Source organism: Tamandua tetradactyla, chromosome 1, assembly GCF_023851605.1.
Source record: "Tamandua tetradactyla isolate mTamTet1 chromosome 1, mTamTet1.pri, whole genome shotgun sequence".
Lineage (NCBI taxonomy): Eukaryota > Metazoa > Chordata > Mammalia > Pilosa > Myrmecophagidae > Tamandua > Tamandua tetradactyla.
The window spans coordinates 78,579,418-78,594,892 of record NC_135327.1 but is presented as its reverse complement, the minus strand read 5'-3'; the positions used below and the strand labels follow the sequence as shown (position 1 = coordinate 78,594,892).

General features: G+C 37.1%; 1 protein-coding gene and 1 long non-coding RNA gene across 3 annotated transcripts in view; one reads left to right on the top strand and one right to left on the bottom strand.

The window, feature by feature from the left end:
• Positions 1–8,318, top strand: part of HECW1 (HECT, C2 and WW domain containing E3 ubiquitin protein ligase 1) — a 257,016-nt gene extending 248,698 nt beyond the window's left edge. For both annotated transcript variants that reach the window (XM_077119360.1, XM_077119358.1), the window contains 2 exons: positions 1,915–2,113; positions 6,884–8,318. In XM_077119360.1, the coding sequence (XP_076975475.1) occupies positions 1,915–2,113; positions 6,884–6,995 (311 nt within the window). In that variant the 3' untranslated portion in view covers positions 6,996–8,318. The remainder of the gene's footprint in view (positions 1–1,914; positions 2,114–6,883) is intronic.
• The window catches only part of LOC143649155 (uncharacterized), a 44,275-nt gene that overhangs the window by 3,234 nt on the left and 25,566 nt on the right, over positions 1–15,475 (bottom strand). Inside the window, exon 2 of the long non-coding RNA XR_013158930.1 lies at positions 1,920–2,074. This is a non-coding gene — a long non-coding RNA (uncharacterized LOC143649155). The remainder of the gene's footprint in view (positions 1–1,919; positions 2,075–15,475) is intronic.

Genomic DNA, 15,475 nt, shown 5'->3' with positions numbered 1-15,475 from the left:
CTCCTCCCTTTCATTGATCACTAGCAGTTCAATCTACTAAATTTATTTTAACATTTGTGCCCCCTATTATTTATTTATTTTTAATCCATATGTCTGTCGATAAAGTAGATAAAAGGAGCATCAGACACAAGATTTTCACAATCACACAGTCACCTTGTGAAAACTATATCATTATACAATCATCTTCAAGAAACATGGCTACTGGAATACAGCTCTACATTTTCAGGCAGTTCCCTCCAGCCTCTCCATTACATCTTAACTAAAAAGGTGGTATCTATATAATGCTTAAGAATAACCTCCAGGATAACCTCTCAACTCTGTTTGGAATCTCTCAGCCACTGACACTTTATTTTGTCTCATTTCACTCTCCCCCTTTTTGGTCGAGAAGGTTTTCTCAGTCCCTTGATGCTGAGTCCCAGCTTATTCTAGGATTTCTGTCCCATGTTGCAGGAAGGTCCTCTCCCCTGGGAGTCATGTCCCACGTAGAAAAGGGGAGGGCAGTGAGTTTGCTTGTCATGTTGGCCTGAGAGAGGCCACATCTGAGCAACAAAAGAGGTTGTCTGGGGGTGACTGTTATGCCTACTTTTAAGTAGGCTTAGCCCATCCTTTGCAGGATAAGTTTCATATGAACGAACCCCCAGATTGAGGGCTCCACCAATTTCTTTGGCTGTCCCCACTGCTTGTGAGAATATTAAGAATTCTCCACTTGGGGAAGTTGAGTTTTCCTCCTTTCTCATCATTCCCCCAAGGGGCTTTGCAAATACTTTTTTATTCACTGTTCAAATCACTCTGGAATTTATCAGAGCATCACTCTGGACAAACCTACAAAACCTCATGCCCTACTCAAGGTTCCATGTACTTATGGTGTTCAATTAAGCTGTCCACATAAGCTATATTAGGAAATTGTTTTGCTTATTCTTGATATTCTTTATTTCCCCTGCCAGAAATGTCCTTTGCCTCTCATACACTCACAAAAATCATTTGTGCACTTAGTTCATACCCCACTTCCTTTATGTAGCCTTCCCTATCTCTTCCCAGCCCACATAGATTTCTCCATTCTTTGAATGTTCTTACATTTGTGGTCAGAAGTATCATTATATATTAATTGTTTGATCCAAGTTTTTGTGCTATGTGAGCACCCAAATAATTTCTCCATGGGCCCACCAAGTCTAAACCTAGGGCTGGCCTCATAGCATCTGCTCCAGAGGCTCACAATAGGAACCACCAGAGAGCTCAGCCCCTTCCATTCACTAAGCTGGCCATTCACTTTCAGCCTTTCTTGAGTTTTAGAATCTCTCATGGCAGAAGTTGCCAAGAGCTAAGACATCAGAACAGAACAAAAATGACAAAATATCATACCCATAGAGGCTTTGTCCAGAAACCTCAGAGCTCTCTACCAAGACTAGCATCGCCTTGTCTACATTATAGGAGGCAGGAAAATGACGGGTAGAGCCCCAAATGTTTGAATAAAAAGTAACCCTCTCTCAAGAATGTATTCCTGCAAATGTTAAAAAAAAATGATCATGGTGATGAATACACAACTATGTGATGATATTGTGAGCCCCTGATTGTAACCATGTCAAGAATGTTTGTATGTCAGGATGTCTGTATGTTTGTTTGTTGTTTACCATAAAAATATTTTAAAAAGAAAAGAAAAAGAATGAATCCCTCAGGAGATTTTTTTTATGAATTGGCCAGTTTCCGAATCTGCTTTTGTTTGAAATCTTGACCTAACTTCCACAAACTGGTTTAGATCTGTTTGAAGGCCATCCTTACAGAAGACAGCAGATCTAAAGCAGCTGTTCAGTTATCATATTGATGTGTATTTCTTCCCTCTCTACCCCCGGCCTCTTCCTCCTTTTTCCATACCCTCTCTTCCTCCCTCCCTCTCTCTCCTGCCTTTCCTCCATTTAGGTTACCACGATGGGCATCTGGTGATCCGCTGGTTCTGGGCCGCGGTGGAGCGGTTCAACAATGAGCAGAGACTACGGTTGCTTCAGTTTGTCACAGGAACATCAAGTGTGCCATACGAAGGCTTCGCAGCCCTTCGAGGAAGCAATGGGCTTCGGCGTTTCTGCATAGAGAAATGGGGAAAAATTACATCTCTCCCCAGGTACAGAGGCCCTGCCAGTCTTCAGGAAGCCAGCTGCACAGGGGAAAGTATTTGAGCTTGGGTGATTATCCTTTGGGATGGAATTCTTTCCTGTCACCCAAAGGATTATTTGAGTTATTAGTGGAGTCATAGGTGGGCAGTCTCCAGGAGCAGAATTTAGGCCTTATTCTTAGCGATTTTTTGATGATTGACAGTTTTTGTGCTATAGGTATTTTGGTCCATGTGTCAGTCATGGAAAGCTTTTCAACCTGTATATAGTCTAACTTAAAGAGGAATGTCTCATCCTGGGGGTGCAGGGTGTGTGTATGTGCATGGGGGGGGGGCGGGAGTAAGAACATTAATGTAAAGATTGAGAGCCCCAAAGTAACCTCTCCAGTCCCTTATCTGGGCTTCTATGGGATATCATTTGATACTTAGTAGAATAATTATTCATGCATATGGTTGTCATGTTAAAAACATGAGGATGAGACCACATGCATCTGTAGGTCTATACAGTGGCTTCTGTATAGTAAGTCAATAAGAAATTGTTATGGGATAAACTCATAAATAGATGCAATGGGGCTCCAGGCAGTTCCACAGAATGAGTTTGCCCATGCTGTGAGTTTTAATTTCAACACTTCCTGCTCTGTGCCCCTCTGGGTGGCATTTTCCTGACCAGTGAAATAGGAAGAACTAAGGAGATACTTCTATATAGGTACTCTACTAGTAAATACTGTTTTGACAAATGGAAGAAAAGATTGATCTATACTGTTTTCTGTTAATGTGGTATTTTCCAATTATAAAAGCAGATCTAAGTTTAAGTCAGCTCTGCTTCTCCATTGCCACCAAATTTGCTAAATCCATATTGCAGAAGGATTTATGGAATTATAAGTTTCATCTAGCTTTCCCAACATTCCAGTATTCTGGAGACAAGCATTAATGGGCCCAGGCAGCAGAGTGCATACCCAATGGGTTAATAACAACTTAAATCTGTGGTGTAATTTTCAGTCCTGGTTTTACCCTCTTAATTCAACAACTCCTCAGCAAAAAGGTCTGTGCTCTATTGCATGTTTCTGCCAATGGCTGAACCTACTGAATTAAGTCTGGTGAAAAAATAAGACTAAAAAGGCAGAATTTCCATCTGTCCAGTTTAGTGTTAGATTTGGAGGTTGGGGTTCTACAGACATGTTCCACTTTTATTTTAGAGAAATGCAGTTTGAGTCATAATTGGTGATAGCGTATCCCTATGGCATACCCCTCGAGGAGGCACTGAGATACTACAGCACACCTGGCCCCCATGAGCTTATACTCTAGGGGAGTGTGCAGCCCTGTATCAGTTCATTACAAAATGAGGTAGAAGAGGGTGCAAAGGTAGTTCAGTGGTAGAGTTCTCACCTGCCATGCAGGAGACCCGGGTTTGATTCCCAGTCCATTCACTTCCCAAAAAACAAACAAACAAATAAAAATTCAACAAATGGTGCTGCAATAACAAGATACTCACATGGAAAAAGAATGAAATGTGACCCTGCCATACAGCATATAAAAAAAAAGAGAGAGAGATAGAAGAAGAGAAGCTTAAGAAGGAAAGGTAAAAGCTGTGAGTATATAGAATGGAGACCAAAGCTTCATTGGGTTGACCAGAGAAGATGCCACAGAGAACTTGACATTTTGGTGAGCATTGGGAGGCAAGGAATAGAGAGGAGAGGGATTCCTGGCTACAGGGGCAGTGGGAGCAAAGGCCCAGGTGGGAAACAGCCAGCATGTGTTCAGGAAGGAGTCAGCAGGGAAGGTAAGCTGTCTGGAGAAATATCTCAGGGAATGTAGTTGAGAAGATGAGTTTGCTCAGCCCAGAGATGCAGTATACCCTATTTTCTGCTCATTTCTATTTCACTAAAATGAAGTGACACACAAAGCCTGTAGTTTGGAAAAAAAGATCTACATGGCATGAGATTCAAAGGAACAGAAAGTTTTGTTCGACGATCAAAATGTAATGATCTGGAATTGACAGTGGGTAGTGAGAAGACTGCTCATCCACATTACAGAAACGGGGCAGTGTGAGACAATGGGCCACCTCCACTCATGAGGACCAGAAAGGGATGGCTGGGACATGGAAGCCAAGTTCTGGAAAGGGTTTAAGGAGGTGGGAGAGTTTGCCTATTAAGCAAATCTAGAGGGGACAGAGGAAAGATTTGTAAGGAAAGAGAAGAATGGAAGCTAGGTCAGAATAGAAGTAGCACAGGGCAGTGTGGAGAAGAAATATATGAGAGAATGGAACCTTCAAAATTTGCATGTTGGGCAGGTGCCAAGAATAACAGTGCTATGAGTCCTGAGCAGATTAACTGGCTTAAAGTTGCAGACAGAATTCTAACATGAATGTGCTTCACTGCCCAGGTAAACTGAGCCCAGCCCCAAAGTGGAGTTGGAGACCTTAAGTTAGTAGTTTGCTTTGTCTATAGCAGTATGTTCTCAAGAGAGGAGACACTATCCCCCCTTCCCCAAAAGACATTTGGCAAATGTCTGGAGACATTTTGGTTGTTATGATAGAGGGCAGGGGGTGTTCTCCTGGCATGCAGTGGGTGAAGCCCAGGGATGCTGTTAAACACCCTACAATGCACAGGACAGCTTCCACAACCAAGAGTTTTCCAACCCCAAGTGTAGTGCCAAGAGTGAGAAAGCCTGCTCTATAGGCAAAGGCTCAAAGGGGACCTGTAATGGAGGCTAAAGGGAGCCATCAGAGGGAGCTGGAAAAGAAACTGGCAGTCACCAAGAAGAAATAGAGAAACCAAGAGGAGAGAGGCATTCAAGAGGAAGAGCTGTCACATGCTTTTAAGGAACTTAAGGAAGCTAGGGATTGAGAATGGGCCCACTGGATTTGAGGATCAAGAGATTATGAACAAACTTTAAAGAAAGTAGACTCAATGGTGATGAAAGCAAGAATTTGTCTGAAAAGAATGCAGCCATAGTTAGGTAGTAGAAGAAATGTCTTTAAGAAGATCAGCAGGAAGGGAAGGTAAAATCTACATAACTGGCATCAGAACTGGCTGAAAAAAACAGAAGAAAAGAGTATACAGTTCATTTGTTGTGATTTTAAATCAACCTTAATGTGGTTTTTATTGGAAAAGATCAAGACTTTCTTTGGTTAACATTTTAATTAATAACTTGGAAAAAGCCATCAGGGATATCAAGTGACACAAATTAGAAAAGTAAATAACACATGAATGGCAAAATCCAACTCAAAATTATTTTGAAATGATGGAGTCCTAGGTTAAAGCCAACAAGTTGAAATTTAAAAGGGCATGACCAAAAAAGATGCCTGTGGAGCTCCAAAATATTAATTGTATCATGTCAGATGAGTGTGACTTACTTGCCAGTAGTTCACATGAGAAGGGCTAAGGTCTTAAGTTTCCACAATGTGACACAGCTCCTGAAGTCACCATTGTAGTCATGGCTGCATTAAGGAAGTCTTGTTTGACTGATGATTCACAGTTTACAAAAGCCATTTATGTGCATTCTGTCACTGATCCCCACAACAATCCTCTAAAGGTAAACAGCATGTATTATTACCCCGTTTTACAATTGAGAAAACTAAGGTTCAGAAAGATTGACTTTCCCAAGGTTATAAAGTTATGATACAAATATAGGTCTTCAAACCCCTGGTTCTGTGCTTTTTCACAACCCCCTACCACCTTGCAGTCCCCAGGAAATGATGTAATCAGTTGCTCTGTGCTGTAAGGACCACACCTGGAGGGTGGCTCACATTTAGGAATGCTGAATGGAATCGTGAACTAGAATTTATTTAAAGGGGTTAACCAAGGCTGTGTATGTGTATGTGAGTGTCATAAAGCAACTATTGAAGATACTGTGGGTGTCCAGTTAAAGAAGAGGTACCATTTGCTAATGAGTTCTATTTATTCCCAGAAATTATCTTTTACAGAATTAATTTGGTTTTATTTTATCAATATGGGATATTTTTCCTGTAATATTTCCAATCATGAGTGCCCATTAAAATGAACAGAGAAAGAAAACCAAGAAGATGAAATCTATTTATCTCTCATTCTTGGTTGATTTCACTAGTTCAACAGCACACCTGGGATTTTTCTGCCCCACTGAACTTGGTTAGCTTTAGCCGAATTTATGTCTTAGAGTCGATCTTTCTAAAGATAGAGAAGGACCACTGCCACTGCAGTTGTCTTTTTCCTAAATTTACTGACTTTCTTTCCACTTTCACTCAAGCAATGACTCACATTTTGGTAAAATATTTCAATTATTTTCTTTTCAAGTCAACATGGGCCTGCTTGAGTCCTAGATAATAATCTAATAACTGCTAATCTCTGTCTATTTTTGTATTTCACTCCAGTTAAGTCCTTAGAGCCTACAGGCAGATATTCTACTGTCCTGTGTCCTGAGCCCATCCTTGAGGTTGAAGGGAGAGTCAGAGAGGGCTGGAGGTAGTTCTCCAGGGACCACAAAGGTCCTTCTGGGCAAGGAAGCACCTTCTCCAACCATTTTCAAGTTCATATTTTTGTAAAATATAGCTGATACCACAGAGTGTACTTCTAAAGGGGTTTGCTTTACAAATGCAAACCACCCATTTTTACTTATTTCCCTCCCTGCCACTAGTCTGACCATGTCTTGAAGACTGCGGTTCTTGGTTTGGAGTGTTTTATAGTGGTCCTGAATGGTGGTTGTTCTGCTCAATTTTGAATCAGCTTGAGATTGAGTCACAAATACATCCAAAACAGTAGTATCTTTAAAATAAACACCCTTACCAACCTTTTTTCGTCTATTTAGGGCACACACGTGCTTCAACCGACTGGATCTTCCACCCTATCCATCGTACTCTATGTTGTATGAAAAGCTGTTAACAGCAGTTGAAGAAACCAGCACCTTTGGGCTTGAGTGAGGTGGTGTCAACTCGTCTAACATTTTCCTGGCCAGTGATGTCACCCTTTCTGGGATGATTCTCCTTACCCTTTCCCTTAATCAACTCCTTTGATTTTGGTATTCCATGATTTTTATTTTCAAACCAAATAAGGATTGACAAAGCTGTGCATGAAGAACTGCCTTCTTCTGAGATCTAACCTTCAGGCATATATCCTGTTTTCAATGAACTGCTAGCCTGTATGCAATATTAAAAAAAACAGCTGTCTCAAGGTCTGTGTATATCACCACATACCTCCATTACTAACAATGAAATATGAATGCAAATTATGCTACACTTGACCAAATGGTAATTAATGTTTACTTCCATTTATATCATTTAAGGGAAATTTTGAGCATTAAGCAGTCCAAGCTTTTATATGCCAATGCCTTCTGAGCAGAGCCACCTTTTTTTTTTATCATTTCTAACAAGCAACTCTAGAACTAGATGCTGACCAACTCTTTCTTTTCCTCCTACTCTACTTTTCCCTGTGCATATTATCCATCCTAAGGGCAACAGTGGCAAAACCGAAATTTTTATACATTCAACTAATGATTCATATACGACATCAGTCCCATCATCTGGAACTAGCCTAGACACATGGTGCAAATATGACACTTTCCAACAAATAACAAGAGCAAGAAATGCTGATGCAATGCTGTGCATCCCAATGGTTGTGGGGATTGTGGGCTGAACTTGAGTTCAGAGGAATCTAAGAGGGGGAGCACATCTAATGAATGCTCACCACACAAGAAGCACAACTTGTGTATGTGTCCAAGAAGGAAATCTCATTATGTAGCATAAAGGACAAGGCTTCTACCCCCGTTGTATTGTATAGAAGGCAATGAAGAAAACAGGAGAAAGGGAAGAAGGACACATCACGTTAGCTTGAATACCTGAGTTCTTTACTGTTTTGTTCTGTTGCATTTTTTTAAAAATGTAGCTACAGTTCTCCTTCACAAAGAGAAAAAATGTTTAGGTAATATCATGACTTTTGTTAAAGCCAGATATGACTTGCTTGGAAGACATACTTTTTTCTTTAAACTTTGATATTGGTTTTTTGTGGGTTTTTTTGCACATACTTCTTTTTAGAACATGATGTTCAAATTTCTTGATTTCTGATTGTCCACAGGGACCACACTAAACAAGAAGCTGCAGAGAACGATGGTGCTTGTAAGGGATCAAGGGCAATATAGTTCTTCTCCTCCCCCCATAGCAGCCCTCCTGGAGCAGAAATCTAACACTCCAAAGGCACACTGATTTTTGTCACAATAAATACCCAGTTTCTTTTAGCATTGGTAAAAGGATATCTCAGAAAATATAGTGTTTTCATAAAAACAGATGCAGGCTCCAAAGACAGCCTAACCTCTCGATTACCTTTGAAATAAACCCAACCATTTGAGTTATTTGGTATTTTTCTAACCTTTTTCTCTATGTTGTCTGAAATGTCATAAATGAAAGTGTTTTTCTTAACTGGGAAAAGAAGAGCTACAGGAGCCCCACGACTTACATGCTGCCTTGTGGCTTTCAACAGACAAAGACAAAGGGGAAATGTAATAAAAATAAGATGAAATTACATTCATATAAAACCATGCCTGGCACTCATTACACTAGTTTGTATGTGAACAGTGTATTATTTGTGTTCTCTACACCCCAAGCTAAAGTGTTCTTCTGGTAGAATTACTTACAATGCCCAGCACCCCTTGCTGCTATGTATCTGTGTCAGTCAGGGTTACATGTTACAGGAAATTTAGCCCTCTGTAATTATCTAAAAAGAATATTTAAAATTCCAAAAATGGAATGGAATGTGTACATTATATGATATGGAGTTTGAGGGAGCTGTAAAATTCAGTACACAGTTCAACATCTGAATGGATTCTGTTGGAGCTATTATTTATTAAATCAGAACACAAGGATTGTGCAAATAATTCTATCACATTCTTATTCTCACTTTTTGAATTGCATCTATAACAGAAAGAGCATCTTACATACAGACATAATACTCACCAATTTAAGTGTTCAATATTTATTTTTAGCATTTATATTATTTGTAGGGCACTGGCAAGACAGAGAGTTGTTCAAGAGATGGAACCTGCTCTCAGGGAGATTTACATTTTGCACAAATATCAAATCAATTATCCCTATTCTACCCATATACAGAAGGAACAAGGTAGCTTAGGAATATCTAGAGATAACTTGGGCATAAATGGTTTTCCACCTAATTTTCCTTATTCCACACCAATGCCATGGTTCTAGATATATCCCACAGAGCATAACAGGAAGGATCACTACTTCATAAAAATGCAAAATTCCTTAAGGAAATACTGGTACCATTATCAGCTGAAAGAACACTAAGCTTGCTTAATGGGGCCCCAGTATTCCATTACAAGCCTGCACAGAACCTTTGAGGAAGGAAAAGGAAGAGAAGCAAAGAAATATGTTATAGAAAGATCCTTTTTATCTCTTCATGCCCATAATGATGTTTCTTTGGCTTATACTCACTCTTTCATGAGGTTGATTTTTAAATTATGTATAATGCGTCACATATATATGTGTATATATATAGTAAAATAGCTATTGAGCAAAATTATTTCATTAATTTCCCCAGGTGCAAAGGGTAAACACACCAAATCATATAATTTATTGGTAAAGCAGAACAGTTTGTTACCATCTGTAATTTTTTGTTTTCAATTTAAAGCATGAGTTTTCTCCATGGAGGCAAATTGCAAAATTAATCACCTGTAGGCCAAACCCCACTAAAACATGATCTTTTACATCTGGCTTTGATAAGCATAGAATACCCTTAATTGGTAGATAAACAAGAACAATAGATAAGAGCAAATTTATGAGTGACAATTTTGAAAAATGCTTTCCAAATGCCATAAAGTATGATCAATAATAACTTTGTGGCCATAATAAACATTGTATTACATAATATGAAGATGATCCTATCAATAGAAATTGACACTGCAGAGCCAGGGGAAATATTCTAAATCTAATAAATTCTTTGTAGCTTCTGCATCTATAGGTTGACAATTATGAGAACTTTTTATAATCATAGCTATTGTAGCACAAAATTTAAAAAGGGAGGGTGGTGAGAAAATTTAAAAAGGGAGATAGGTGATATCTTTGGCAGTCTTTAAATATGCAAGATTTAAATCCTTTTTTCTTTTAATACATGACCCTGCATCCTGTAACAGTAAGTGCATATGTGTCATGCCAATGATCTGGATTTCCAGGACGTTTCTAAGATTACATCTGTCACATTGTCAGTCCATGTGTCAAACCATGTGCCCAAAATCTGGTTCAGAGAATTTTTCAATTGCCACAAATATTTTCCCAGTCAAGATGAAACACTTTCAAATGAACGTAGTTAGAACTTTACATAACAAATGTGGTGCTTTATTTATTATTATTATTATTATTATTATGTGCTTCAGTGTTCATTATTAAAATTACTGCAATACTATATTATAAAATTCTAGGTTGGATTTCCAACCATTATAAGGTCCAAAAGAGAAAGTGTTCTTTTCCTGTTAGTGACATTGTAGTCCCTTTGTTCTAGTAGATAAAAAGGTGCCTAGAGGTAGTATATAGAGTAAATATTGTTCCATTAGCCTACTTCCTGCAGCTTCCAGTTTATCTAAAGAAATGTCTACAATAATTTTGTTAAAAGTCTTTGTTCTAGTCAGTAGCAGAAGTCCAAATTATTGGGCTATTTTGCTTACATTGACAAGAGAAATGTCACGTGATACTCAGGCCACGCTTTCTCTTCCATCACACCATCATCAAGGAATGTCAATAAACTCTCTTTGGTATGGCATCACGTGTGCTCCTTATTGCAAAACAGCATAACAATTTTGTAGTTCTGATATTATGCTTATGTTCTCGTTGGGTGTAAGCCATAAACGCAGAAGGCTACCAGCTGGAATGATGATCAACCCCTTGAAAAACAGTTTTTCAAAAACAGCATTGTGTAGACTCATAGATCTGTCAATAAAGGAATGGCTTTTGTAACAACCATGCCTGTTAGAACTGCACACCAACCACACGCACATTGTTTGTGGTCGTCCTTTATGTCAAAACAGGCACATGCCAGCTTATGTGAGTTTCTACCTGCTTCCACAACACAATCTGGCCATGGCCTAACAGCCCTTGACGACCCTGGAATGAAAGCTAGCACTAGGCAAAAATGTCATGTCCAGTGGCATTTAATACAACTCTTGACATTGCAATGGCATTGCCTCCTCCCAAGCCTCTGAAAGACAGACCATGTGACTCTCATCAGGCGGTCACGACTGCCTTATTTCTTGAGGAAGAAAATATTTTAGCATTAGAAAAAATGGATCAAAATTGTTCAATTTCCCCAAAATAGATGCTCACTGGATATTTGTTGAATAAGTAAATGAATTTATTTTATACGGAGTATAAAAATAGATTAGAAACTACTTAACTCATTTTATAAAGCCATTATACCTATAATAGCAAAACTGGAGAAAACAGACATAAGAAAACTGTAGGTCAAGATCAATTTTAAAAGCCTTCAAATTGATCCAATTCAATTTAATCCCCATCAAAATTCAAGCAGAATTTTCATGGACATTGAAAAGCTGATTCTAAAATTTACATGGAAATTCAAAGAACCAAGAAAAATCTTAACAGTCTTGAAAAAGAATAATTTGGAGGATTTAATCTACTAGACTTCAAGACTTAGTATAGAGTTACCATGATCAAGATAGTGTAGTGTTGGTCAAAAGATAGACAAATAAATCAATACAACAATCTAGAGAAGCACCTTAACAGAACTTTCTGAAAATAAGAAAATGCTCTATAATCTATACTGTCTAAAACAGCAGGAACTAGTCAGATATAGCTAGTATGGACACATGAAATGTAAACAGAGTGACTGAGGGACTGGATTTTATTTTTATTTAATTTTAGTAAATCTAAATAGTCACATGTAGCTAGAGGCTACCATATTGGACACTGCAAGAATAGACAGTCCATAAATAGACCAATATATATATGGTCAATTCTTTACAACAAGGGCAACAAAGCAATTTGGTGGGGAAAAAAGAAGATCTCTTTAACAAATGGTGCAGGATAACCAGGTATCTGTATGGAAAAAACAAAAAAACAGAGCATCTACTTCCCACCACAGACAAAAATTAAATTGAGATAGGTCACAGACTTAAAGCTAAAACTATAAAGCATAGAAAATAACAGGAGAGTTTCTTGACAACCATAGGAAAGACAAAGCATTTCTTCGAATGCATACAGAAACCACTAACCATAAGAATAAAAATTGATGAATTGAACTTCATTAACATTAAAATCTGCTTATCCAAAGATGCAGTTAAGGAAAATGAATACACGAGCCACAGACTAGGAGAAAACATTTGCAACTCTTATAGCTGTCAAAAGATTAGCATACAGAGTATATACAGAAACCAATAAAATTCCACTAAAAATGGGGATAAGTCTTGAACACATACTTCACACACATACACAAAAGATATGCAAAGAGCAATAAGCATGGGAAAAAGTGCTCAAAGGCAAATTGTGTCAGGCAATTAAAAAAAAGTGCTCAAGAACATTAGTCATCAGGGAAATGCAAATTAAAATAATAAGATGCCATTAGACACTGACCAGCAAATGGCTAAAATTTTTAAAGAAGAGAGAATATCAAATATTGGCAAGGATATGAAGCAATTTGGAATCTCATACATTGCTGGTATAAATGTAAAATGTTATTACTCCTTTATGAGACTATTTTCCAGTATCTTAACAACATAAATACATAGCTACCCTGTGACCCAGGAATTATATTCCCAAGTATTTCCCAAGAGAAAGCAAAACATATCCACAAAAAGTGTTATTCAAGAATGTTCACTCTAGCTTTATTCATAATCCCCCAATCTGGAAATAGGCCTAGTGTCCACCAGCAGGAGAATGGACAACAAGGTATGGTATATTCATGCAACAGAATGCTACTTGGCAAGAAAAAGGAACATTTTGTTACACATAGAACATGGATAAAGCTCAAAAACACTGTGCTGAGTACAAGAAGCCAGATATAAAAGAGTAAATTTATGACTCTATTTATAAGATCTAGAGCAGGCAAAACTAATCTATGGTGATCGAAAAGAACAGGGATTGCTTCTGGAGGTGGAAGGGATTGACTGAAAAGGAACATGAGGGGACTTTCGAAGGTGACAACATGTTCTATGTCTTCATGGGGTGTGGCTCATGTGGGTGTGTGCAATCATCAAAACTGAACTCAGTGAATTTAAATTATGTTTCATTTTTTTTAAAGTTCTGTTTGGTAGAAATTTGTAAACCATTGGGAAAACATCAGCTCAATAATACCAAATAAAATAAATTAATTAAAGCACCATGTTAAAAGAATACATCATGACAGCATAGAGCGGTCTACACACGGACATTTCACTACCTTTTTAGATTAGAGCATAAAAAGAATTGAATAAAATTATTAAATACTGGGAAAAAACATCTTGATAATATTCAAATGCTTAATTTGAATATGAAGTATGATTAATTTTTAAAAATTAGCCACTTAGGAATAGAAAGGAATTTCCTAAATTTAAGTAATCTCTAAAAATATACAATTGGTTACATTATTAATGAGATGTGGATCATGGCAAAGACACTTGTTATTGCTCCGTCTTTTCAGAGATGTAGTAGGGGACCTAAACAATGCAATTAGATGAAAAACGCATTCATGTAAGAAACTAAGAGTTAAATTGGTCATTATTTCAGGATGATTGCCTGCTTAGAAAATCCAAGAAAATAACTACGGCAAACTATGACAATTTATAAGATTTGATCAAAGTTATGAGCTTTAGTCTGCAAAATCATAGAACTTTTCTATACACCAGATATAGCCAATTAGAAAGTATAAATGAAAAAACTCCCTCCAATAACAACTAACATTAAGTATCCTGGAATGAACCAAACGAGAAATACCCAAGTCAGAAATGAAGAAAACTATAGAACCTTACTGGAAAATATTAAAGAAGACCCAAATTAATGAAGAGACATAGCATATTCAGGGACAGTTCAACAACATTTCAAATTCTCCATTCATCTATATAACCCAAGTATTAACCAAATTCCCAACATGGTTTTAATGAAGCTTGACTAGTTGATAATAAGGCCCTTATGAGACATTACATTTACAAAATTCAATAAGACAATTCTCTAAACCTTAAAAAAGCTTCAAGAATATTTACTAAATGATGTTGAAACATTATATAACTAGAAAAATAAAATAAAATAAATGTTATATGACTAGTTATTAAAATAAAAGAATATTGCAGGATAGAAAAATATATAAATTTTTTAAATGGATACACACACCCATATATACCATAGAATGGAATATGGTCAAGAATTGGATCCTTACAATATGGGAACTTAATGCATGGCATTTTAAATCAATGAAAAATGGCAGGTATTTGATAACTTATGTTAGGTCATAGGTTTTTAATATAGAAAAATTAAAGTTATATGCTTATACTACACAGATTTTTAAAAGGGATAAATTCTAGATCAATTAATACTTAAATGGAAATAATATTTGCTGTTAGAATTACCACATGGCCTTGCAATTCCACGCCTAGGTATATATCCAAAAGAATCGAAAATAGGGACTCAGATACTTGTACAACAACGTTCAGAGCCACGTTATTTACAACAGCCAAAAGGTAGAAACAACCCAAGTGTCCATCAGTAGATGAATGAATAAGCAAATTGTGTACATACAATATAATGGAATATTATTCTGCCATAAAAAGATATGAAGTTCAGATACATACTACAACGTGAATGAACCTTGAAAACATTATGCTTAGTGAAATAAATAACCCAGACATAAAAGGAGAAATGCTGTATGACTACACATATGAAATAGCTAAAATAAAGCAAATTCATGAAGACAGAAAGTAGGTTAGTGCTTTCCCAGCGCTTTACCTTTTATTGCTTAATAGGTACAGAGTTTACGCTTGGGGTGACAAAGAAGGTTTGGTAATGGATGGTGGTGATGGTAGCACAGCACTCTAAATGTAATTAATGCCGCAGAATTGTACACTTAAGAATGATTAAAATGGGAGCTTTAATGTTTTACATATGTGTTTCCACAACAATTCTTAAATAAAATATAACAAATGCATTAATGTGTTGAAGAAAATATGAGAGAATATTTCTATATATTTGCGATAGTGAAAATCTTCTTCAACAGAACACAAAAGTTTTCTTATATAAATCTGAACATTCAAATAAAATAAGACAACAAGCAAAGTTATTTGTTAAAAGGTGTTCTAGTATACAGGAATGTCATTACTGCAGGGTGCTGAAAATAGATGGTAATTAATATTTTAAAATTTTAACTTATGTGTGAGACTAAAGCAAAAAATGTTTATTGGTACAAAATTTATATTTTG